The following is a 23160-nucleotide window of genomic DNA, read 5'->3' on the forward strand; positions in this document are numbered from 1 at the left end:
ACCTGGTAAGCCCTTTTCTGAGAACGGATTGTATCAATTTCGGTACTTTTCTACCGGTATTTTCCCTCTGTATAGAGTAGGTTATTGTTAAGTCTATTGACCATTATATTGAATGGTCCATTGACTACGCTATGTTTAGCTGAATATATTAACTGTGCATCTTCCTAATTTCTAGTCTATGAGCAGGACTTCTGACAACAATGCGTTGTAAAAATTACAACGTTGGTTGTCAAAATGATAACTAAGTGTTATTTAAATGTTATACACGTCCGTTGTCTAAATGGTAACAAACGTGGTAAGCTCTTTTCTGACAACGGATTATATTAATTTCGGTACTTTTCCACCGGCAGTTTCCCTCTGTATAGAGTAGGTTATTGTTTAGTCCATTGACCATTCTATGGAATGGTCCGTTGTCTACGCTATATTTAGCTGAATGTATAAACTGTGTACCTTCCTAATTTCTAGTCCATGAGCACGATTTCTGTCAACAATGCGTTGTCAAAATTGCAACGCTTTTTGTCAAAATGAACAATGCGTTGTAAAAATTACAACGTTGGTTGTCAGAATGATAACTAAGTGTTATTTAAATATTATACACATCCGTTGTCTAAATGATAACAAACGTGGTAAACCCTTTTCTGACAACGGATTGTATCAATTTCGGTACTTTTCCATCGGTATTTTCCCTCTGTGTAGAGTAGGTTATTGTTTAGTCTATTGACTATTCTATGGAATGGTCCGTTGACTATGCTATATTTAACTGAATCTATTAACCTTCCTAATTTCTAGGCTATGAGCAGGACTTCTGACAACACACTAGTCTATTGACTAATCTGTTAACTCTTCAATGATTCTATCTAGAATAGTAAATAGTTTATTAACTCGATTACAGGCTTTTCAATTCAATAGTTTATAGACTTATCTATTGACTAGTATATGGAATACATAGCAAAACTTTTCTGTATACGATTCTTTTTACGTCTTGGATGTTTTGCTATGTCAATTAGTTTTCCATCCCTGTGCTTTTACATTTGTTTGTGTGTAAAAAGTCGACCGTCAGTTTTTTTTATATTTGTGGTTTGATGTCAACCATTAGAATTTTTAGATACGAAATATTTTAAAACCTACAAAACCTGCACCGAGTACTTACACTAATAGAAATATCTCTTTTTCCATAGAGACAAATATTGTGTGTGTGTGTTTTTAGGAATTTATGATTACAAAAGTTTTTTATAAATTTCTCAATAGACAGTTAAAGCAGATTTTTCTTTAAACAAGAACATTTCTTGAAAATTTTAAATTATTGAAAATTCTGCACGAAAATAAATATTTTACAATAATAATTATTTAGATAACACATATGTATATATGTAACTCATATTATTTGGTTGATACATAAATATTAATAGTTTTATAAAGTCTTTTTTTAAAAACAATTTACATTCATATTAATTTTTAATTAATTTCCTTTTTTTTCAGAAATCGCTACAAATACTTTGAATTTCCTTAAAATGTAAAATAAAATACAATTACAACTAGTGGCATTAATTTAAAATTAACTCAAACATAAGTAATGGAAAAACTACAGCAAACAATAAACAAGTGAGAAAAAGTGTTAAATGTTGGCAAAAATATTTACAAAGAAAAAGAAAACTACCTAAAGCTATAACACTAAAGTAAATACAGAAAAAAATACAAAATAAATAGCCAAAATTATATAGCAAAGAAACTATAAAAATATGAAAACCAAGATAAAGTTAGCAATACAATAACACATGTGAAAGCTAACGACATTTGGTTAAAAATTATTTATTTTCTATAGGGTGTATTGTTTATTTCTTGGCACGAAGAAAATGTTGAAGAAGAATATACACATATAAAATAAGTAATACCTTAAAAGATCCCAATAACAAAAAAAAAGAAAGAAAGATTTTGCCCCGAAAATAAAATAAATAAATATACTAAAACATAAAACACATTTGGCAATAAGTTAACGTTGAATTTTAGTTTTTTCGTTTGAGACTTTGTCTTACTACCACCAACTATAAGCGACTCAAAACGTCTTCTTTTACTCTATTGTATATAATACGGGAATAAGCCCTAAAGTGAGCTTTTTGTAAGGACTTATCCAGTAATAGCAATAACAACAACAACGACAACGGTGAGTGCTGTTACTTCTGGCGACATAAAATACAAATAAGAAATTTATTTTAATGTCGTTTATATATCAAATACTACTACTACAGCTACAACACCTTAAATCAACGAAATCACAGATACACAATACATACAACGACACAACATACACACAGTTACTGCAACTACCAACAAACTACCTGTATATTCTTCATACCGACCAGTCGTCATAGTACAAAAAATCTCCAAAAAATAAGAAAAATTTTTAAGTAAATAACAGCAATACAAAGAGAAAAAATAAATAAATACGTATATGTGTATATAACAAAAAAGAAAAATAAATGGAAAGTTTTACAACAGAAAAAAAAATCCTGTTAGGAAAATAGAAATAAAAATCGAAAGAAATATTCGCGTGTGTTTGTGATAAACTTGTGTAGATATAACGAAAAAAAAAAGTATAAAGATATAATGCTTGTTTCTTCCCTGGTGTTAAAAAAGTTGTGATAGTATATGTTAAATAAATAACAAGGAAAAAAAGAAAGAAAAACGAAAAGAAATCAAAAACAATACCCAACTCCCAAACATATGCAACTACACACCCATACTAATAAGGACATAAGTACGTATGTATGTCTGCATCTAATGTTGCTGATAGTGGTAGTTGTGTGATATATTAAAACCGTTTAAATGTTGAAAAATAACGTCAAAATAATACAAATGCACAACACGTAAAATTCAAACGATAAAAAGTTAGCTGAAGAAGAAGAAAAAAAGAAAATAAAATAAACCAAATCAACAACAACAGAAAGCTAAGCATTTTAAACGTTGATTTAAAACTTAAAGGTAAAACATACGTGCAACATACTTAACCACATAAACAACATAAACATTGTTTATATGTATTTGTTATGCAACAAACAATTCTATTAAAGTGTTCAACGCAATTGCCATTTAAGTTTAATTTCGTAATTTGCCATTTCTGTTGACAGAAGACAATTTTTTTTGTTAAACCAAAGTGTTTTCCTTACGTTTTCTAAACCTAAATCAATATGGCTTTACTTAAGTGTTATACGAGTTGTTCAAATTTCCTGCGCTTGGGATTTTTACTACTTACATTAATAATGGAAAATACACAGGCCCGGATAGGTAAGTGTTTGAGTTATTAACAAAATTATTATTAAATAACAAAATATTGATTTTATTTTTTTTATCATTTTGCTCGATTTTATTCCAAATCCACTAAATACTCCAGATTGTTTCGTTATGATTATTTCTATAAAAGAGAAAATCTGCGAAATTTTCTATAAAAGCGAAAATTTTCTATTAAAAGAGAAATTTTCCGAAAATTTTCTATAAAAAGAGAAATATTCAGAAAACTTTCTATAAAAAGAGACATTATTCGAAAATTTTCTATAAAAAGAGAAATTTTCCCTAAATTTTCTATAAAAAGAGAAATTTTCCCTAAATTTTCTATAAAAAGAGAAATTTTCTATAAAAAGAGAAATTTTTCGAAAACTTTCTATAGAAACAGAAATTTTCTGAAAATTTGCTACAGAAACAGAAATTTTCCGAAAATTTTCTCTAGAAACAGAAATTTTCCGAAAATTTTCTATAGAAACAGAAATTTTCCGAAAATTTTCTCTAGAAACAAAAATTTTCCGAAAACTTTCTCTAGAAACAAAAATTTTCCGAAAACTTTCTCTAGAAACAGAAATTTTCCGAAAATTTTCTTAAAAACGAGAAATTTTCAATATGATGAACATTTCTAAAAATCTTCTGTATAATGAAGATTTTGAAAAATTTTCAATAGAGAAAAATTTACTAAAATTTTCCAAAAGAGTTATTTGTGCATATTTTAGACAAAGTAGTAGTATATAATTAATATTTTTATTTAAAGTTTAAGTAATTTAAATTCTATCTGAAAAGGGAAATTTCAAAATTTATAGTTATGGTTATATATTAATATTGATGTTAGTTTAAAAGCAATTATATATTTAAAAATTGTTATATAAATATTTTTAGTTATTCTGCAATTATAGACAATATGTTGTTAATTCAGACATAGTGCAAGATTTGCGACAGCATTCCTCAGCTACACCGTCATGACGACGGCGACGAGTTTTTGCCATTAAATTACCATGATATAATTTATCCATAAATAATGAAGAAAATGGATGAGATGAAAGAGCATCATTTTCAAGACTATTATCATTGTAATCAGCTAGAGGGACTAATAAATGAGAAGAAATTTTTGTATATTATAATAGAAAGAGTAAAATTGATATAATACCTGATTTTTTCGAAAGATTTTTCGGATTAAAACCATCTATACAAATCATTTCCAAAAATTGTGTTAACGATTGTCCACATAAACGAAAATCAGCTCGTGTAAAATCGCTGATGACCAAAACCATAAGAAGACCCGATATAAGATATTTAGTGGAAAACATATTAAAGTTTTTATTTAACACAAAATTTTTCGTATAAATAACTTTATTCTTAGAATCCGTTGCTTTAGCTGAGAGTTCCTCAAGTTTAATGATACTTTCTTAATGACTAGATTTATTATTTATACTAAAATTATAAATTATTTTTTAAAGAAAAACTTAGAGGTTATATATGCGATTTTTAATTAGCATTTGCGTCATAACTAATAATGAATTATTGCATATTTATAAGCTCACCTACATAAATAAATAACACATGAAGTTTTGTATCAATATTCATATGTATATGTAAGTTTTGATATAGTTATTTATACATTTTCTTGGATATTTTTTAACATTAGGATGTCCTCATAAATGCTCATGAATTGAAATATTTTTAGTCGAAAATTTCCAGTTAAATCTCAAGCCTTCTTCTAATTTTTCTCAGTTTCTTAAAAGTTCACAATAGATGTACAAGAAAATAATCATAATCATTAATTAATTAAAAATATGTAGAAATTTTTGGTCTTTATTAATGTTCTTTGGCATAAGAGTGTTGGAACGTGGTTTATACTAATTTAATTTATGGGTTGTTTTATAGTTTTATAGATCCTTCTATGCACCATATGTTGAGTAGGTTAAGTTTTATGCCATTGGCATATATGTCCATATTAAACAAGACATTTTTACTTTCTTCCTTTCTCATGGTAATGTGAATAAAGCCGAGAGTTTAAAACTACAACGTTTTTAAGTTTAATTGGAAAGTGTTTCAGAAAATATTAAATATGTTTTCAATTTTATTTGGGACAAGATTCGAAAAGAATTTTGACATGTTTACGAAAATCTCCTATAAAGAAAGAACATTTTATATAAAAGAGAGAAACTTTCAAAATCTTTCTTTAAACGAAAATCATTTAAAAATTTGTTTAAAATAAAGAAATTTTCTTCATAAAGAGAAACCTTTCATAAAAATGGAACATTTTCTTTTAAAAAGTGAAAATTTCCAAAATTTTTTATAAAAAGAAAATGTAAATTTATTTTTCTTATACAATTTCTCATTGTTATAGAAAGTATATCTTTCTTCAGAAAAGTTTCTATTTAAAAAATGTTTGAACACTTTCTATTTTAAAGAAATTTTTAAAAACTTTCCATAAGAAAGACACATTTGAAAAACGTTTCCATAAATGAGACATTTTCCGAAGATTTTCTATAAAAATAGAAATTTTCCAAAATTTTTTTATGAAAAGAGAATTTTCCAAAAATTTTTTTCCGAAAAATTTCTTTAAAAAGAGAAATTCTCCAAAAATGTTCTATAAAAAGGGAAATTTTCTATAAAAAGAGAAATTTTCCAAAAGTTTTCTTTAGAAAGAGATATTTTCTATAAAAAGAGAAATTTTTCAAAAATTTTCCATAAAAAGAGAAATTTTCTATAAAAAGAGAAATTTTCCATAAAAAGAGAAATTTTACAAAAATTTTCCATAAAAAAAGAAATTTTCCAAAAATTTTCTATAAAAAGAGAAATTTTCCAAAAATGTTCTATAAAAAGGGAAATTTTCTAAAAAAGGGAAAATTTCTTTAGAAAAAGACATTTTCTATAAGAAAAGAAATTTTTGAAAAATTTTCCATAAAAAGAGAAATTTTCCAAAAATTTTCTTTAAGAAGAGAAATTTTCTATAAAAAGGGAAATTTTCCAAAAATTTGCTATAAAAAGAGAAATTTTCCAAAAATGTTCTATAAAAAGAGAAATTCTCCAAAAATGTTCTATAAAAAGAGAAATTTTCCAAAAATTTTCTATAAAAAGAGAAATTTTCCAAAAATTTTCTATAAAAAGAAAAATCTTCCAAAAAATTTTCTATAAAAAGAGAAATTTTCTATAAAAAGGGAAATTTTCCAAAAATTTGCTATAAAAAGAGAAATTTTCCAAAAATGTTCTATAAAAAGAGAAATTTTCCAAAAATGTTCTATAAAAAGAGAAATTCTCCAAAAATTTTCTATAAAAAGGCAAATTTTCCAAAAATTTTCTATAAAAAGAGAAATTTTCCAAAAATTTTCTATAAAAAGGCAAATTTTACAAAAAATTTCTTTAGAAAGAGAAATTTTACACAAATTTTCTTTAGAAAGAGAAATTTTCTATAAAAAGAGAAATTTTTCAAAAATTTTCCATAAAAAGAGAAATTTTCTATAAAAGCAGTCAGTGTTGCCAACATTGGTCAAGCAAAACGCGCGCAAAAAAATTAAAAAGGGGTAAAAAAGCGTAATTTTCTAACTGAAAATGGGTAAAAAAGCACTAACGTTTTTTAGTCAAATATTGTTTATTTTAATAAAAATTGCACATTATTTCGCTCATTTCCTACAAGACTCCAAAATTCGTTTTTTAGAACATTGACTACAAAACAAAACATGCGTCATACTAAAGTCTTTCATCTGTGTGAGTTAGATTTTTAGTAACGTAAGAACTAAAACTAATGTTTGACGAATATTAGATAAATAAGATGAGAAATTTTCAAATTCCTTGATTTGTTTAAAAGTTTTTTAAAAATAGTAAAATGTCATTAAACATTCAAACTGACAGGCACACTAACAACTGGCGAACCGATGTAACCACACCCAAATTGTAAAATTGTACAAAACTTATGAAATATATTTTTTTTGCAAAATCTATATATATTATTTTTAAGTTTTTTGAGTTCTGGAAAAATTTTTAATTTCACTGATAGTGAATAACATAACTTATTTTAACGTATTTTGAATATTTTGTTTTTTGTTTTTGAAGAATATTTGCTTTTAAAACTTAACACAAATAAAAAAAACTTTAGAGCACCCGTGTAAAAAAATATAAAACAGTTTTTAAGAAAAATTTAGTCCTTAGTGTAAACTATTAAACTGATCGTATTCTAATAAACAACAAAAAGTGGTACAAATAGAAAGATCAAAGAATGATCCCTCAGTTTTCTTAACATTATAGAGAAAATGTTTAATATTAATTAAATAAATTACCTCCTGAAATTCACAATTATTTTAAAATATTTTAACAAGAGTGTTATATTCGGCTGTGTCGAAGGAATGCTTCTCTGTAAACATCAGGGAGATAATGCTTAATTCAATTATGTACGTGATCTTCGAATTAACAAAATATTAATTTTTAAAAACAAAATATATATATATCAGAGGTAGTGTCAATTATGAACTGTTTGTCATAAAATTTGGTAGAAAGACTTCGTATAACACTTATTCGTTTCGAATTTCATTGCTGATCTCGAATTTTTAATTCAGACATAAGCGTAAAAGTTATTATCTAAAGGGGAACTTATATGGGGTTGGGACAATTATATATCGATACCCATAATATTTTGTACATAGATTTTGTTTTGTTGGTCAGTTATATCGTCATAAAATTCGGAATAAAGAATTATAATAAAAATCTTTTTATTGCGAGTACAACGATGAAGTAATCATGGAGGCTTTATATATTAGGGATAGGTTCAATTGTGTAAAAAAATTGTATAAAACTTATTTTTTGTCAATTTTCATCGCTGTACTCATATTTTTAAGGGGACCTTAATAGGGGGTAGGGTAGGCTACCGAAAAATCCGAATTAAATTCGGTAGGAAGATTACGTTTGTATAAAAGTTGTTTATTTCGAATTTCTCCGCTATACTCGTATTTTTAAGTCAGTAAAGAGCGTTAAAATCAATTTTTGAAGGTGATCATATGTGGGGGTAGGGTCAATTATGGACCGATTGCCGTAAAATTTGCTAGAGAGATTTTGGTTTGTATAAAACATATTTATGTCGAATATTTTTAAGTCGGTAATGAGTATTAATGTCATTTGGTAGAGAAATTTTGATGCATATAAAAGTTACTTATGTTGAATTTCAACGCTGCACTCATAGGGAGACCTTATTTGGGGGTAAGGTCAGTTATGGACCAATTCCCATAAAATTTGGTAGAGACATTTTGCCTTATATAAAACTTATTTATGCCGAATTTCATCGCTATACTCGTATTTTTAAGTCAGTAATGACCGTTTAAATCATTTTCTGAAGGAGACCTTATATGGGGGGTAGGCTCAATTATAGACCTATTTCTATAAAATTTAGTAGAGATTTTGGCTTATATAAAACTTACTTATGTTGAATTTCATCGCTATACTCGTATGGGGGGTAGGGTCAATTTTGGACCGATTCCCATAAAATTTGGTACAGAGATTTTGACGCATATAAAACTTATTTATGCCAAATTTTATCGCTATACTCGTATGTTTAAAACAGTTGTGACTGTTAAAGCTGTTTTTCGGGGGGTCACTTGTATGGGGGATATGCGAAATTGCGGACCCATATTGCCCATTTGCCATACCAAACAAACCTTACCTATAAGAAATATTTGTGGAAAAATTTAACTCGCTTGCTCTTTCCGATCTAACCCTATCGTGCTTTCAACAGACAGACGGACGGACAGATGAACAGACGGATGGACATGGTTAGATCGGCTTAGAATTTAATAAGGACCCAAAATATATATACTTTTGTGGGTCTACGACCAATATTTCGATGTGTTACAAACGGAGTGACAAAATCAACTCATCTTTTTTGATGGTGGGTATAAAAATTAAAATTAGAAAGCACCACTGTAGTGCCTTTTTGAAAAAAGGCACCATGAGCAAAATTTTCCGCGTTTGGCACACCAAAAGGCACCGCAAATAGTGCTAAAAGCACTAAGTTGGCAACACTGAAAGCAGTAATTACTGCTGGAGCATCGAGTAAGCGGCTGGAGTGAGAAACACAGAAAACAACTGAATGCCTGGGTTCAAATCCCGGCCGAGAATTTTTTTATTTTTTGTTTTCTACATACAAAGTCGGCCCAAAATAACTAGCTATCACATAACATATTTGTAGGTTTATTTGTAACTAGTTATTTCGCAAAGTTTTTGTAATCAAATTAGTAACCATTTATTAATTTGTTTAAGGTAGGTACATATTATTTGAACCTCGTCGAACAAAAATAATTAGTTATTCACCCCAAAAGTAATTAGTTTCCACGAGATTCCAATATTACTTTCTAGATTACTAGGTAATGAAAATTTTTGCTGGGAAGTTACGAAATTTTTTATAAAAATAGAAAATTTTGAATTTTAGAATGGGACGGAATGGATATTTTCTCAAAATGAGAAATTTTGCAAAAGTTTCAATAAAATGAGAAATGTTCAAAAAAGTTTCTAAAAAAATATAAATTTTTCGAAAATCGTCTATAAAAATATAAATTTTGTGAAAATTTTTTCTAAAAAGGGAAAATTTTTTAAATTTCTATAGAAAATATTAATTTTCTGTAAATAAAAATAATTTTTCGAAAATTTTCTAAAATAAAAGAGAAATTTTAAATAATAAAGTGCAAGAATGCTTGCTTTTTACAAGATCTGATGGTTCGATTTTGGTCTGTAATCAGTCTAAGCCTCTATAGGGAATCTTTTTCAAAAAATTACTCAAAGCACAAGACATACATATTATGTTCATACATAAATATGTATGTTTGTGTTATAAATCTCTTTTAGTATTTCTAACTCTTTTTTCTACCTTAATTGCATTAAACAAAAAATAAAATCTTTTAGGTAATGTTCAAAATTTCAGTTAATTTGATTATTTTTTTTTTTTCTAATGTTGAAAAAGATACATCTGCTGTAGGAGTTCCTAAAATATATTAACATAATATAGTCAAATCTTATAAATTTAAAACTTTTTACAACAATTTGTATATTAATTCAAGGAGACATTAAATTAATATTAGGTTGAAAAAAAATATAACATAAAATCTAATTTATTAAGGTAGAAAATGAAAGGAATGTTGAAACAAATTAAACTTATGTATACATTCTTTAACATACATAAGTATATACATATGTATGTACATTTGTATGTGTATAAGTATTTCAACATGTGTATATAGTAGTATATGTCGACAAGTATACATTTTCGTAATCCTTAATTTAATTATCTTTTAAAGTGAACGAACTGTAATATAAATCTTTTTTCACTGTATATGTATTATATTTTTGAAACAAGAACAATTTTCAAAGATTTACAGTAATAAAATATGTATACAGAGTGTGTGTGTGTGTAAAAATATTTACAATTGTATCAAATTCAGAGAGGAGGTCGGAAATACTACGTAAAATGTATATATATTAACCTATTGTTTCAAGTAATATTAAGATTCAAAGATATCATTAGAATTCAGATCCAATAACATAACGCACTGAAAATTATTAAAAAAGACAATGTAATTATATAATTTTAACTTTATGTATGTATAACTAGAAGATTAGTAAATACTCAATTACATAGAAATTTTGTTGAAATAACTTTCTCACAACAGGATTCACATAACATTTTTTTTAAAGTCCTTAAACTATTGTTTAGAATTTAATTTTAAGGCATCCTTTTACACACAACTCACATACAGCCTGCCTAATATGTCATACACAATAAGTTTTAAGAAGAATTACAAGTAAATTCTTAAATTTTGATTTAATTAGAATTTGCCTAAAACATTAATGTTGTTAAACATAAAAACATATGTATAAAGGTATGTACGTGTATCCAAACGAATAATTATTTGTTAAGTTCGTAAAAAAGGAACTAAGAAACTGTGTATAAGAAATTAATTCAATTATTTGGAGAAAAACCTCAAGTCATAATGAGTATAAAAGTAAAAGACAGAAAGCTTTACTTCCGACTGAAAAATATAAAGTAAAGTTTTCCTTCTACGTTTGTCAATGTATTTGGATTTTTGGGTTATTTTTATGGTATAGTTCAGTTCTAGTTCAGTTCTAGTTCAGTTCAGTTCTAGTTCAGTTCTAGTTCAGTTCTAGTTCAGTTCTAGTTCAGTTCTAGTTCAGTTCTAGTTCAGTTCTAGTTTAGTTCTAGTTCAGTTCTAGTTCAGTTCTAGTTCAGTTCTAGTTCAGTTCTAGTTTTCAGTTCTAGTTCAGTTCTAGTTCAGTTCTAGTTCAGTTCTAGTTAAGTTCTAGTTCAGTTCTAGTTCAGTTCTGGTTCAGTTCTAGTTCAGTTCTAGTTCAGTTCTAGTTCAGTTCTAGTTCAGTTCTAGTTCAGTTCTAGTTCAGTCTAGTCAGTTCTAGTTCCGTTCTAGGTTCCGTTCTAGTTCAGTTCTAGTTCAGTTCTAGTTCAGTTCTAGTTCAGTTCTAGTTCAGTTCTAGTTCAGTTCTAGTTCAGTTCTAGTTCAGTTCTGGTTCAGTTCTAGTTCAGTTCTAGTTCAGTTCTAGTTCAGTTCTAGTTCAGTTCTAGTTCAGTTCTAGTTCAGTTCTAGTTCAGTTCTAGTTCAGTTTTCTAGTTCAGTTCTAGTTCAGTTCTAGTTCAGTTCTAGTTCAGTTCTAGTTCAGTTCTAGGTTCAGTTCTAGTTCAGTTCTAGTCAGTTCTAGTTCAGTTCTAGTTCAGTTCTAGTTCAGTTCTAGTTCAGTTCTAGTTCAGTCTCTAGTTCAGTTCTAGTTCAGTTCTAGTTCAGTTCTAGTTCAGTTCTAGTTCAGTTCTAGTTCAGTTCTAGTTCAGTTCTAGTTCAGTTCTAGTTCAGTTCTAGTTCAGTTCTAGTTCAGTTCTAGTTCAGTTCTAGTTCAGTTCTAGTTCAGTTCTAGTTCAGTTCTAGTTCAGTTCTAGTTCAGTTCTAGTTCAGTTCTAGTTCAGTTCTAGTTCAGTTCTAGTTCAGTTCTAGTTCAGTTCTAGTTCAGTTCTAGTTCAGTTCTAGTTCAGTTCTAGTTCAGTTCTAGTTCAGTTCTAGTTCAGTTCTAGTTCAGTTCTAGTTCAGTTCTAGTTCAGTTCTAGTTCAGTTCTAGTTCAGTTCTAGTTCAGTTCTAGTTCAGTTCTAGTTCAGATCTAGTTCAGTTCTAGTTCAGTTCTAGTTCAGTTCTAGTTCAGTTCTAGTTCAGTTCTAGTTCAGTTCTAGTTCAGTTCTAGTTCAGTTCTAGTTCAGTTCTAGTTCAGTTCTAGTTCAGTTCTAGTTCAGTTCTAGTTCAGTTCTAGTTCAGTTCTAGTTCAGTTCTAGTTCATTTCTAGTTCAGTTCTTAGTTCAGTCTTAGTTCAGTTCTAGTTTCAGTTCTAGTTCGTTCAGTTCTAGTTCAGTTCTCAGTTCTAGTTCAGTTCTAGTGCAGTTCTAAGTTCAATATAAGTTCAGTTCTAGTTCAGCATTCAGTTCTAGTTTGTCAAGTTAGATCTTTAGATTGTTCTAAATCTAATTATTTCTATGGGTCAAGCAAATAAATATCCAAGAGGTGGAAGTTAATCTTTATTGAACACTAATTTCTATAAATAATTGAAAATTTTTAATATTTTTTTTTATTTTGCCAGTGCACTCGATGACTTAGAAATTTAATATATGTATATAATTTATCTACTTAAAATACTTTACAATTGTGTTGCTATACTCTGTTTAAAATTATTTACAATTTAATTCAAATTAAGATCATTTTGTATATTACGATTCCGATGTTTTTTTTTTAATTCAATTTAAGGCAAACAATATGCGGCCAATTCATTATAACTGCAAGATTTCTTGCAACATTCATCCACAATACCCAACATTCTAGTACGACGATTTTTTCCTATCAAATTTTCCTTCTCCAATTGGAAAATATTCGAAAGTGAATTTGCAGCATAAGGATAAGGTAAATTATCTTCGATATCCGAGAGAAGCTGATGAGATTGAACTAAGAAAAAAAAATTTAATATATATTAATTTATTTGATTTGAGTTCCATACTAACTTACCACTTCTCTTAGACATTGGCATTGTATTAAATCCATTCTCGCAAATAGCCCACATAATCTGTGTCAACTGTGCGCCACATCTGCGATCAGCAAATCCTTGAATGTGATTTACAGCTAAACATATTAAGAGAAATCCTAGAAATTTCATTGTGCAAAAAAATATTATTTGGAAAACACTAAAGGAACTTTGAGTTCTAAATAGCTGTAAATATTGGATATTACTGATATAGAACAAAGATTTTCAGCAATTATTTATACCAAATTGTTTTTCAAGATTTTTAAAAATTGTTCTTGTCGAGTTTCTTAATAAAAAATTTGCAATATGAATATTTAATTTTAGCTATTAAGCTACAGTGGTTATAAAATACAAAGCGAGAAAACTGCAAAAGAAAATAATTTTTTACATAGAAACTGTACGAAAATTGTCAATGTATTGTATATTTGATCAGAATTTATGTTTTCATGTCACTGTTTGAATGAACACGTGTTTGTTAGCGTTATGTTAATTGTAATATTTTGTTCTTTTAAGGACGTTGATGTGTATTAAGATTTAACCTTCGGAAGTAATTTTCTTTGTATATATGTAGGTTCATAAAAGTAACAGACTTAATACATTTACGTCAAATGATAGACATTTACAGCAATAATTTACATAAAGGTTTATAAAGGCAAATATGTAAATATTTTAACTTTGTCTAAATTTAGTACAGGTGTCTACCTAGAAAATCTTACTGTCTCTACTTGTGCCTTAATGTGACGACACGTGCAACAGTTTTAAAAATAAACCAATAAAAGTTAAAAATTCACAGGTACTAGTAAAATCCGATTTTTTCATATGTTAACTTTAATTAAAATAAAATTAAAATGTGTAAAGTATCCTCGAGAGGTATGTTTCAAATATTGTACATAGGACAAGATTCGTAGCACATCAATTAGACTAGGTATTGATTTTAGTTAATAGCGACTTGCCAGTGGTGGAGTTAACATAATTTAGATCTCTCTAAACGAACTTGTATCCTATTAGGCGAAATCTGACATTTTAGAAAGGCAAGATAGTACTTTTTAGATTTTATTAATCCGGGTGTCATGAGATTGATATAAACCGGAAACTCCACACCGTTTCATTAAAACGGTCATCGTTTTCCTGCTCGAAATATTTCTAAAACGGTGTTTATTTCTATTTTAATGTAAACACCATAAAACTAGGGAGCGATGTTATGACCAATTTATATGGTGAAGGTATATCGGGCTCACAAAGATAAATATAAAAATTATCAGCTATTCTACTGTAACACATAGAAATATCGCTCACAGACCCCATAAAGTACATATATTTTGGGTCCTTGTAAAATTATAAGACGATCTAGACATGTCCGTCTGTCTGTCTGTCTAGATAGATGAAATTTTCCCAAAATATTCTACATTCATCAGAAATGATTGGCATTGAAAATGGGCAATATCGGTCTACGCCATCACATAGCTCCCATACAAGTGACCCCCCGGAATATTGTTTAAATTGTCATAAAAATGTTAATTTGTCAGTAAATGTAATGAAATTTTCAACAAGTTAGTTTTAAGTTCCACGAAAATATTCTGTAAAGGATGGCTGACATACCCCTATAACTGACCCTACCCCCCAAAGAAGCCCCCTTCAAAAAATGACTTTAACGATCACAACTGGCCTAAAAGTACAGTATAGCAATGAAATTCGACTGAAGCAAGTTTTATATGAACATAAATCTTTCTACTTAATTTGATGAGGATCGGAACATATTTGATCATACCCCCCATATAACGTCCCTTTCAGAAATTGACGTTAACTCTCATTATGGCTTAAAAAACGAGTACAGCGATAAAATTCGACATCAACAAGTTTTGTATAAACCAAAGTCGCTCTACAACATTTTATGAGGATCAGTCCATAATTGAACCTACCCTACATATAAAGCCCCCTTCAAAAAATTACTTTATCGGTCATAGCTAGCTTAAGAATACCAATATAGGCCATAAAACTCGATATGAACAAGTTTTATGGAAACTAAAATCTACCTTCTAAATTTTATAATAATCGATCTATAGTTGATTCCAAAAAAATACCTGTATTGCCATGAAATTTGACACGGAAAAATTGTATTGATGAATTTAAATCCCGCTTCTTAATTTAAAAAGCATCGCTCCATAACTGACTCTAACACCCATGTTATATTTAGAAAGTTATTTAAACGCTCATAAGTACCTTGAAAATACCAGTATAGTAGCAGAATCCGTCCGAAATCCGTTCATAGGAATTCAAATCTCTCTGGCAAATTTCATATGAATCGGTCCATATTGGCCCACTTAAAAAAATACTAAGGCTCTAATTTGTCATAATCAAGTTTTATAGGTTTCAAAAATACTCTTCAATATTGCATGCGGATCAGTTCATAATTAACCATATCTCCTATGTAACACCTCTTTTTTTAACATTAATATCCACTTTAAATTCTTTAGAGATCTGTTCATAATCTAAATCGCCCTCAAAGGCCGTAAAATCACCATACCATACCATACCCATACACGAAAACAAAATTTAACGTATGAATATCTCATAAATATGTAAAGTATATAAGATTCGGCACAACCAAATATAACACTCTTACTTGTTTTCCTTCAAATAGTACCAAGAATGAGAAACAAGAAACATTTACAATGTTTTGTGAGAATGGTCTGAGTGAATCCTAAAGGATACGGGAGAAAATTTTGACTAAAATATTTTGAAAATTTCAGATAAAGTAAATTTTTTCTAGAATATTCCTAGAATTTGGTTTTGATGTTCTGATTAGCAATTTTTTATAACTAAACTGTAGCATACTTTTAGGCAATTATAATTTTCTAGCGTATTTATATAAATATTAGTGGCACTCAAAGAAATCACAACATTTTTGGCAAATTGATCGATCTTGAGATGGACCATTTAAAAAAAAGTTCAGCTTTATGTAATTTCCCCCAAAACAATATCCCGGCAAAAACTTGCAATGAAAAGTAAGGGAGCATTTAAGTCATTATTTTAACACATGTATGACATTAGAGGCAAGTATTTACCACGCTGGCTTACAAATAAGGAGTTAAGTAAGAAGTTTTGTTTCTGAGAAAAAATTTTCCTACGAGGATACGTCCGCTGTTATTTTTATTAGTTTTCACACAAAAAGATTTTTTCGTACTAAAAAGTAAGTACTTACATAACACATTATTATCAAGTCATTACTAGATTCCTTCTAAGTAATACAGACAGTATGTAGTTAGTAGTCATTGAAAAATGAGTTGTTAAGTAAGTACAAGTCATTATTACCATGCTTTTGCTGAGATATCTCTCATTTACTACAAGACTGTCATAATCCAAAATTCGGGGTTTTTGGATTATATCAGTCTTGTAGTAAATGAGCGATATGTAATACAGGATATCATTGAAAAGGTTACTTTTGAGCCCACTTCTATAAATATCAGCCTTATTTAACTACATAGTGAAGGACAAACGTTTAGAAATTTGCTCTTAACTTTAGAACAAATTAAGTACTTTCATAAACAGTTTATGTTAAAAGTTCCTTATCTATTGTGTAAATCAAGGGATAGGTGTGTACAATTCTTATTAATCTACAATTATTTTTAAAACTTTCTCGTCTATAATACAGAACAAATTTTTTATGTTACACCCATTTTTATATATTTGGACACACATTTTTTAATAAATAAATACATTTTAATTGCATATTAATACAAATAAGTACGTGTGCTTTTTTTAATATTAGATTTTTGTAAAAAATAATCTGCAGCTTCATTCCTCTTTTAGTTTATACAATATGCTGCCAATTCACTGTATTTACAGGCCTTTTTGCAACATTCATCTGCAATACCCAGCATACGAATACGACGTGTTTTCGCTAGTAAATTTCCTTGTTCTACTTGGAAAATATTCGAAAGTGATGAAGAAGCTAAGGGATAAGGAACATCACTCTCAATGCCTGGTATAATAGAGTTAGCATGATCTATAGAGGGCAACAAAATTATTATTTCTTTTTGTTTTTATATACTTTATATAATACTTACCCGATCTTTTGGCTATCATGCTATTGAAGCCATTTTCACATACAATCCACATAATTTGTGTTAATTTTGCACCACACATACGATCGGAAAATCCATAGATTTCATTAACCAACAAGCAGGCGAAGAAAATTCCAAGTAGTTTCATTGTAAAGTTCAATAAGATGTAAACTGTTATAATTAACGGAAATTACTGATGCTGGATAAGGTTTCACTTGAATTATTTATACTAAATGTCAATTAAACATTTTGTTGTTATTTACTGATTTCTTTTTTGCGTTTTATCTAATGACCTTTTGCCATATTATGAGGTATAGGAAATAAAATTTTAAGAAATATTTAATAAAATACAGTGGGTGCATAAAGAAAAATTTTATACAAAATAAACTGGAAATAAATGTTAAATTCTTAAGTTATTTTAATTTATAAGAATTAAACATTTTATACATATGACTTACTCAATCCCATCAACCGATTCCATTTTGGAGTTTCTATTAAAGTGGGAAAGTTTTCACTATTAATCAAATGTGTTACCCTGAACATAATAAGTTCTCTTGTAAACTTAATTTCTAACTTTTTTTCTTTTCTTAACCCACTGTCTTGTGATTACATCTAAACAGGTACATATCATACTACGTCTGCATGTTGTTAATTTAAAATATTATGCCATCATGATGATGTTGCTGATGAACACAAATAGACTTTTTTCAAAATAAACAACTCGCAAAAAGGAAATATGTATGTATAAAAATAACAGCTCATGGGAATCAACATACTTATTGCCTGCCACCAAAAGACCTTGCGTCAATCAGTTGATATGACACATATTCATTTGCATATTCTAAATTAAAGGCTTAGGAAAATTAAAGAATTTTTTTGTTGATGGTTTTAAATCTAATGTAATAAAAACATTTGTTGTATCAATTTTAAAATTGTTGTTAGTTTTAAAAGAGTATTTTGTGAGTAATATTTATTTGAGATTGAAGATGACCGGTCTATGATCTATGATAATGGGTCGTTTCATGACCTAACTTTAAAACTTGCTATTCATTTCTTTTAACTTATTGCTTAAATGACAACATTGATTTATGTAGGTTTGAATGCCAGCTATATACTTAGCAATAAAGTATATTAACTCAATATTCTATATATATAAAAGAGTAGCATTACTGACTGACTGATTCATCATCGAACAGCCCAAACGGCTGAACCTAGAATCATGAAATTTTGACAGTAGATGTTTTTTGGGTTACGTAGATCCACTAAGGAGGGATTTTTTGAAATTTGTACATTTAAGGATTAAAAAAGGGAAAAACGGGTAAAACTGGGTTTCTTAATTATCTTACCTAATATTACTCTACTCTTAAAATAAGCAGATGGGTATCTGGTACTTTTTTGAAATTCGTATTTTTAAGGGGTGAAAATGTGTAACAAAGGTGATTATGGTACCTTTTTTGGACCTTTATAACTTTTTAACTAATAAACAAAATAAAATTTTTGTAAATATTTTGAATATATCTCTCAAAATTAGGAGACACCTGTTTCGTACTTTTTTTAAATTCAGTCCTTTTTGAGTGTTAAAGTGTATCTTTGGTACTTTTTTAGCACATTAAGAAAACTTTTTCGATTTATTGAAGTATTCCTATTAAATTACGGACTAACTCTGTAATATTTATTGTAATACAATTTTTGCTATATCACTGGGGAAAAAAGTACCAAAAAGGGGGAAAAAACGTGAAATTTAATTTTATTCAAACTCATTAAGCCAATTTTTATAAAATTTCAAAAAGTAGTTTATTTACACACACAAAATAAGCTATTGGTATATCATTTGGGTATTCGAGTACTAAGGCCTATATATGGGACCAAATTCGAGTAAATTGTTTGGTACCTTTTTGAAAGCACAATTTTTCTGGAACAAATGAATGTAGATTTGAATCGTTTAAGTTTAATCTGTGATATATAGATTTAAATATGGAACATTTTGTAAACTTAATTCCCAAAAAAGTATATTTCTAAGCGAAAAGGGGAAAAAACTGAAACATTAAAAAAATTTTAATTTTCTATAAAAGTAAACAAAATTTTGTATGTATTTAATTTTGATTAGGGTTGAGAAGCACCTAGGGTATGCTAGTCTAAAGTATAACCTAACTTAAGCTTTCTAATTGAAATACTACCTATACCATTTTAAAGCTAATTTATACCTGAAGTAAGGAAAAACCTCTTAACAAAGCCAGCTGCATTCTTTAAGTATTATAAAAAACAATCTAACAAAATCTTTTATTACCAAGTAAGGGGTTAAAATGTTAAAACTTTGGAGGCAAGTATTTGCCGCACTCACTTACAAATAAGGAGTTATGTAAGTACTTATCACAATCGCTTACAAATAAGTTTTTAAATAAGTAGCTTTTTAAATAACAAATGCCTTCAAGAAAACGTTTACTGCGTGTACTAATAATTTTTCACTAAAAAATTAAAATGTTTTCTGATTAAGCAAAAAATAAAATTCTAAAACATAATGTCAATGCTAAAAGTAAGTTCTTATATATCAGGTTATTTTTAACTCGCTACTGCACTCCTTCTATGTAATGCAGATGGTATGTAGTAGTCATTAAAATTTAAGTTGTTGGGTATACAACACAATATATATATATATATATATATATATATATATATATATATATATATATATATATATTGTATCTTCCATTGAACTTCTCAATATCGTTCTTACTAAGAGACAAGAGAGTCCTAGTCCTATTTGTTGTCAGAGTGGGCCAGAGCAGTCTCGATATTCTTCAAGTGGGGATATTTGACCACCTGAGTTCCGTCTCACTCAAAGCTCATTCATCTATCAATTTTGATAGGGTCATTAGGGGAGTGTGAATATCCTTTTGCGCAAGGGTTAAGTCTAGGGACGACCCTTTGATTGCACATTCATCAGATATTTCATTTCCCCGGATGCCCTCATGTCATGGAACCCATATCAACTCAATATGATGTTGTGTCAGTTGTGCCAATGATTGAATACAATTGAGAAGACTTAATAACATTTGAAATAAGAGAAATAAGGCTGTCCAAGTATTTATGTATAGTCGAATTTTCGAGATTTAGTTCCCGTATTCTTCTCGCGGCTGTATAGATGGCATATATCTCTGCCTGAAGGACCGTGCAGGTGTCAGGTAGTCGAAGAGACAGTAGAAGACTTAGTTTTTCGGAAAAGATTCCTGATCTCGTGCCCCTTTCTATCTTTGAGCCATCAGTATAGATTGAGATCACGTCGTCCCTTAGGACAGTGTTCGCGGCCCAATCATCCCTTGTCGGTACTGTGCTCTTGAATGACCTATTAAAATGCAGTGTAGATAGAATGTAGTCTGTTTCCTGCCCCATTATTGACTTGCCTATCTTTTGTAGGATGGTGCCATGACCAATGCGGTCGTGCTTCAATCCGTTCGACTGTTTAAGTCGCAGAGCAGATTTAGCAGAAAAGCATTTGATGAATACATATATCAAGGGGAGTTATGTTTAGCATCGTCTCCAGACTAGCCTGAGGGGTGGAGCTCAAACAGCCGGTGATTGCAAGTCAAGCTAATCTTTGTACCTTGTTTAGAATGGAGAGATAAGTCTTGGTATCCACCGCTCTCCACCAAACAAGAGCTCCGTAGATCAGAATAGGTCTTATAACCGCGGTGTACATCCAGTGCACAATGTATGGTTTAAGACCCCATCTTTTCCCAAAGGTTTTCTTACATATATAGAAGGCACATAATGCCTTCTTCATTCGACTCTCAGCATTACGTTTTCACGTGAGCTTAGACTCTAAAATTACTCTAAGGTTCTCTTAGTTCGTTTTCGTCAAATTTGATAGATAAAGATTAAGACAGAATTATTTAAATTTCTTTGTTTGGACAGTAGAAGTATTTCAAAACATTTTTTTGAAAAATGCTCTTTTTAAAACTTTGAAGTCCTTTAAAAAGGACACAGGATCACGAAATGAAAAACTAAAACGCAGTTTTTCTCCATTAAATTTGTAATTTCAGACGTCTATCATTCGGTTTGTGTCTAATTTTGAGTGTCGGACGGTAGTATCAATGCCTCTGATGTTCATAGGTCCATATATTCTAGGTCAGACATCGGCAGAAAGTGATAATGATATCCTTGACTGTTTCCTTTTTATACCCTTCACCATGAAAGGTTTATAACGCACAATAATATTCGTCCTTTACCCACCCTAAGGTATACCAATCGGCTTAGAATCATTCTGAGTCGATTTAGCTATGTCCCTCCGTCCGCCTGTCAGTCCGTCTGATCGTCCGTCCATGTTATCAAACTACAATTTTGAAGATAATTCAATGAAATTTGGCACATGATCTTCTATTGTACCAGACACGAAGCCTATTGAAAATATGTAACATAGATCCATTATTTTATTTATTTATTTATTTATTTATTTATTTTATAACAGTCTTAGGATTTACAAAATATCCTTACAGACTATTCGCTTAAAATTAATTATAATAAATTTATTAAAAATAACTTGAACTTTTCTTTAGAATAACAAAAGTCTAAAACACTATTTTCATTTAAATTATTAAATAAATTCTGTGCTCTAGTTAATGGCTCATTTAAAGAGTAATTAGTTCTATGTAAACCAATATAAAAATAATCATGAAATCTCAATGATCTTGATGGAACATTTATGTTGACATATGACAATAAATCAGGACATATTATGTTGTAGTTTAATAAATCAAATAAAAACATGATAGATTGGAATGACCTTCTAGACTCAAGTGATTTTATACCTAATAGATTACAACGAATAGTATAGCAAATTGAAGGATTGTAGTTTACCATGTTTAGGGAAAGAGCAAATTTAGTAAATTTTCTCTGAACTCTTTCCAAGCGATTTACATGGACCCAATAACATGGGCTCCAAATAACAGAGGCATACTCAAGAACGGATCTAACAAATGAAAAATATAATACTTTGAGAGTAAATTGGTTATTGAAATCAACACTATTTCTTCTAACAAATGCAAGAAGTGAATATGATTTAGGAATAATATAATTGAGATGATTGATAAAAGTTAATTTATCATCAAATAAAACACCTAAGTCCATTATATTAGTAACTTGGTGAAGTAACGTGGTCTGCATATAATAATTAAAATAAATTGTATGTTTCACTTTATGGAAAGATATATAACAGCACTTATCAATGTTAAATTGTAATTTATTACGATCGGACCAAGAAACTAATTCATTTAAATTATTTTGCAAAAGTATTGCATCTTGAGTATCTCTAACTCGATGAAATATCTTAACATCATCTGCGTAAAGTAAAAAATTACAGTTTTTGAAGCATATATTAATATCATTCATGAAAAGACAAAATAGAAATGGTCCTAACACACTCCCTTGAGGAACACCAGATGTAGCCACATAAGGAATAGAAAAACAATCATCTACTTGTACATAACATTCTCGTTTATGTAAGTAAGAACTAAGCCAATCTAAAAACTTTGAATGAAAACCAATTTTATCCAATTTTGCAAGCAATATATTATGAGATATTTTATCAAAAGCTTTTGAATAGTCAGTATAAATAGTGTCAACCTGATATCCTAATTCAAAATTTGAAATACAGTAATGACTAAAAACTGCCAAATTAGTTGTCGTTGACCGACCCCGTAAAAAACCATGTTGCTCCTCAATTACAATAGGTTCAACAAAAAATGACATTTTCCT

The 23160-nt window shown here is 28.9% G+C and overlaps 4 protein-coding genes across 5 annotated transcripts in view; 1 reads left to right on the forward strand and 3 right to left on the reverse strand.

Moving 5' to 3' along the window:
* The window catches only part of LOC119602636 (acid sphingomyelinase-like phosphodiesterase 3b), a 281130-nt gene that overhangs the window by 117384 nt on the left and 140586 nt on the right, over positions 1 to 23160 (forward strand). The window contains exon 4 of one of the 2 annotated variants that reach the window (XM_037954250.1): positions 1480 to 3282. In XM_037954250.1, coding sequence (XP_037810178.1) covers positions 3186 to 3282 — 97 coding nt within the window. In that variant the 5' untranslated portion in view covers positions 1480 to 3185. Of the gene's footprint in view, positions 1 to 1479; positions 3283 to 23160 lie in introns of those variants that run through there. The other variant, XM_037954251.1, reaches the window with a different exon arrangement.
* On the reverse strand, positions 4066 to 4776 carry LOC119602640 (probable insulin-like peptide 5). Its single transcript, XM_037954261.1, has 2 exons — positions 4427 to 4776; positions 4066 to 4366 (listed from the first exon to the last, which is right to left on the reverse strand). Exons 1-2 carry the CDS (start codon positions 4584 to 4586, stop codon positions 4170 to 4172), a joined length of 357 nt encoding a protein of 118 aa, XP_037810189.1. The 5' UTR covers positions 4587 to 4776; the 3' UTR covers positions 4066 to 4169.
* On the reverse strand, positions 12977 to 13538 carry LOC119602641 (probable insulin-like peptide 1). The gene is made up of 2 exons (XM_037954262.1): positions 13330 to 13538; positions 12977 to 13269 (listed from the first exon to the last, which is right to left on the reverse strand). Exons 1-2 carry the CDS (start codon positions 13475 to 13477, stop codon positions 13070 to 13072), a joined length of 348 nt encoding a protein of 115 aa, XP_037810190.1. The 5' UTR covers positions 13478 to 13538; the 3' UTR covers positions 12977 to 13069.
* LOC119602642 (probable insulin-like peptide 5) lies at positions 17069 to 17588 on the reverse strand. The gene is made up of 2 exons (XM_037954263.1): positions 17413 to 17588; positions 17069 to 17351 (listed from the first exon to the last, which is right to left on the reverse strand). The coding sequence occupies exons 1-2, from the start codon at positions 17555 to 17557 to the stop codon at positions 17152 to 17154; spliced, it is 345 nt and encodes a 114-aa protein (XP_037810191.1). The 5' UTR covers positions 17558 to 17588; the 3' UTR covers positions 17069 to 17151.

This window comes from Lucilia sericata, unplaced genomic scaffold, assembly GCF_015586225.1.
Source record: "Lucilia sericata isolate MDLA Ls3-8-SP2 unplaced genomic scaffold, ASM1558622v1 Contig000246F_arrow, whole genome shotgun sequence".
Taxonomy (NCBI): Eukaryota; Metazoa; Arthropoda; class Insecta; order Diptera; family Calliphoridae; genus Lucilia; species Lucilia sericata.

Bases quoted from the DNA above. Each gene is read 5' to 3' on its own strand.
- LOC119602640 (XM_037954261.1), bottom strand. From the start codon at position 4,586: ATGTTTTCCACTAAATATCTTATATCGGGTCTTCTTATGGTTTTGGTC. The intron at 4,367-4,426 runs GTATTATATCAA...CTCATTTATTAG, and splicing joins AAATCTTTCGAAAAAATCAG to TCCCTCTAGCTGATTACAAT.
- LOC119602641 (XM_037954262.1), bottom strand. From the start codon at position 13,477: ATGAAATTTCTAGGATTTCTCTTAATATGTTTAGCTGTAAATCACATT. The intron at 13,270-13,329 runs GTAAGTTAGTAT...TTTTTTTCTTAG, and splicing joins GCCAATGTCTAAGAGAAGTG to TTCAATCTCATCAGCTTCTC.
- LOC119602642 (XM_037954263.1), bottom strand. From the start codon at position 17,557: ATGAAACTACTTGGAATTTTCTTCGCCTGCTTGTTGGTTAATGAAATC. The intron at 17,352-17,412 runs GTAAGTATTATA...TGCCCTCTATAG, and splicing joins CATGATAGCCAAAAGATCGG to ATCATGCTAACTCTATTATA.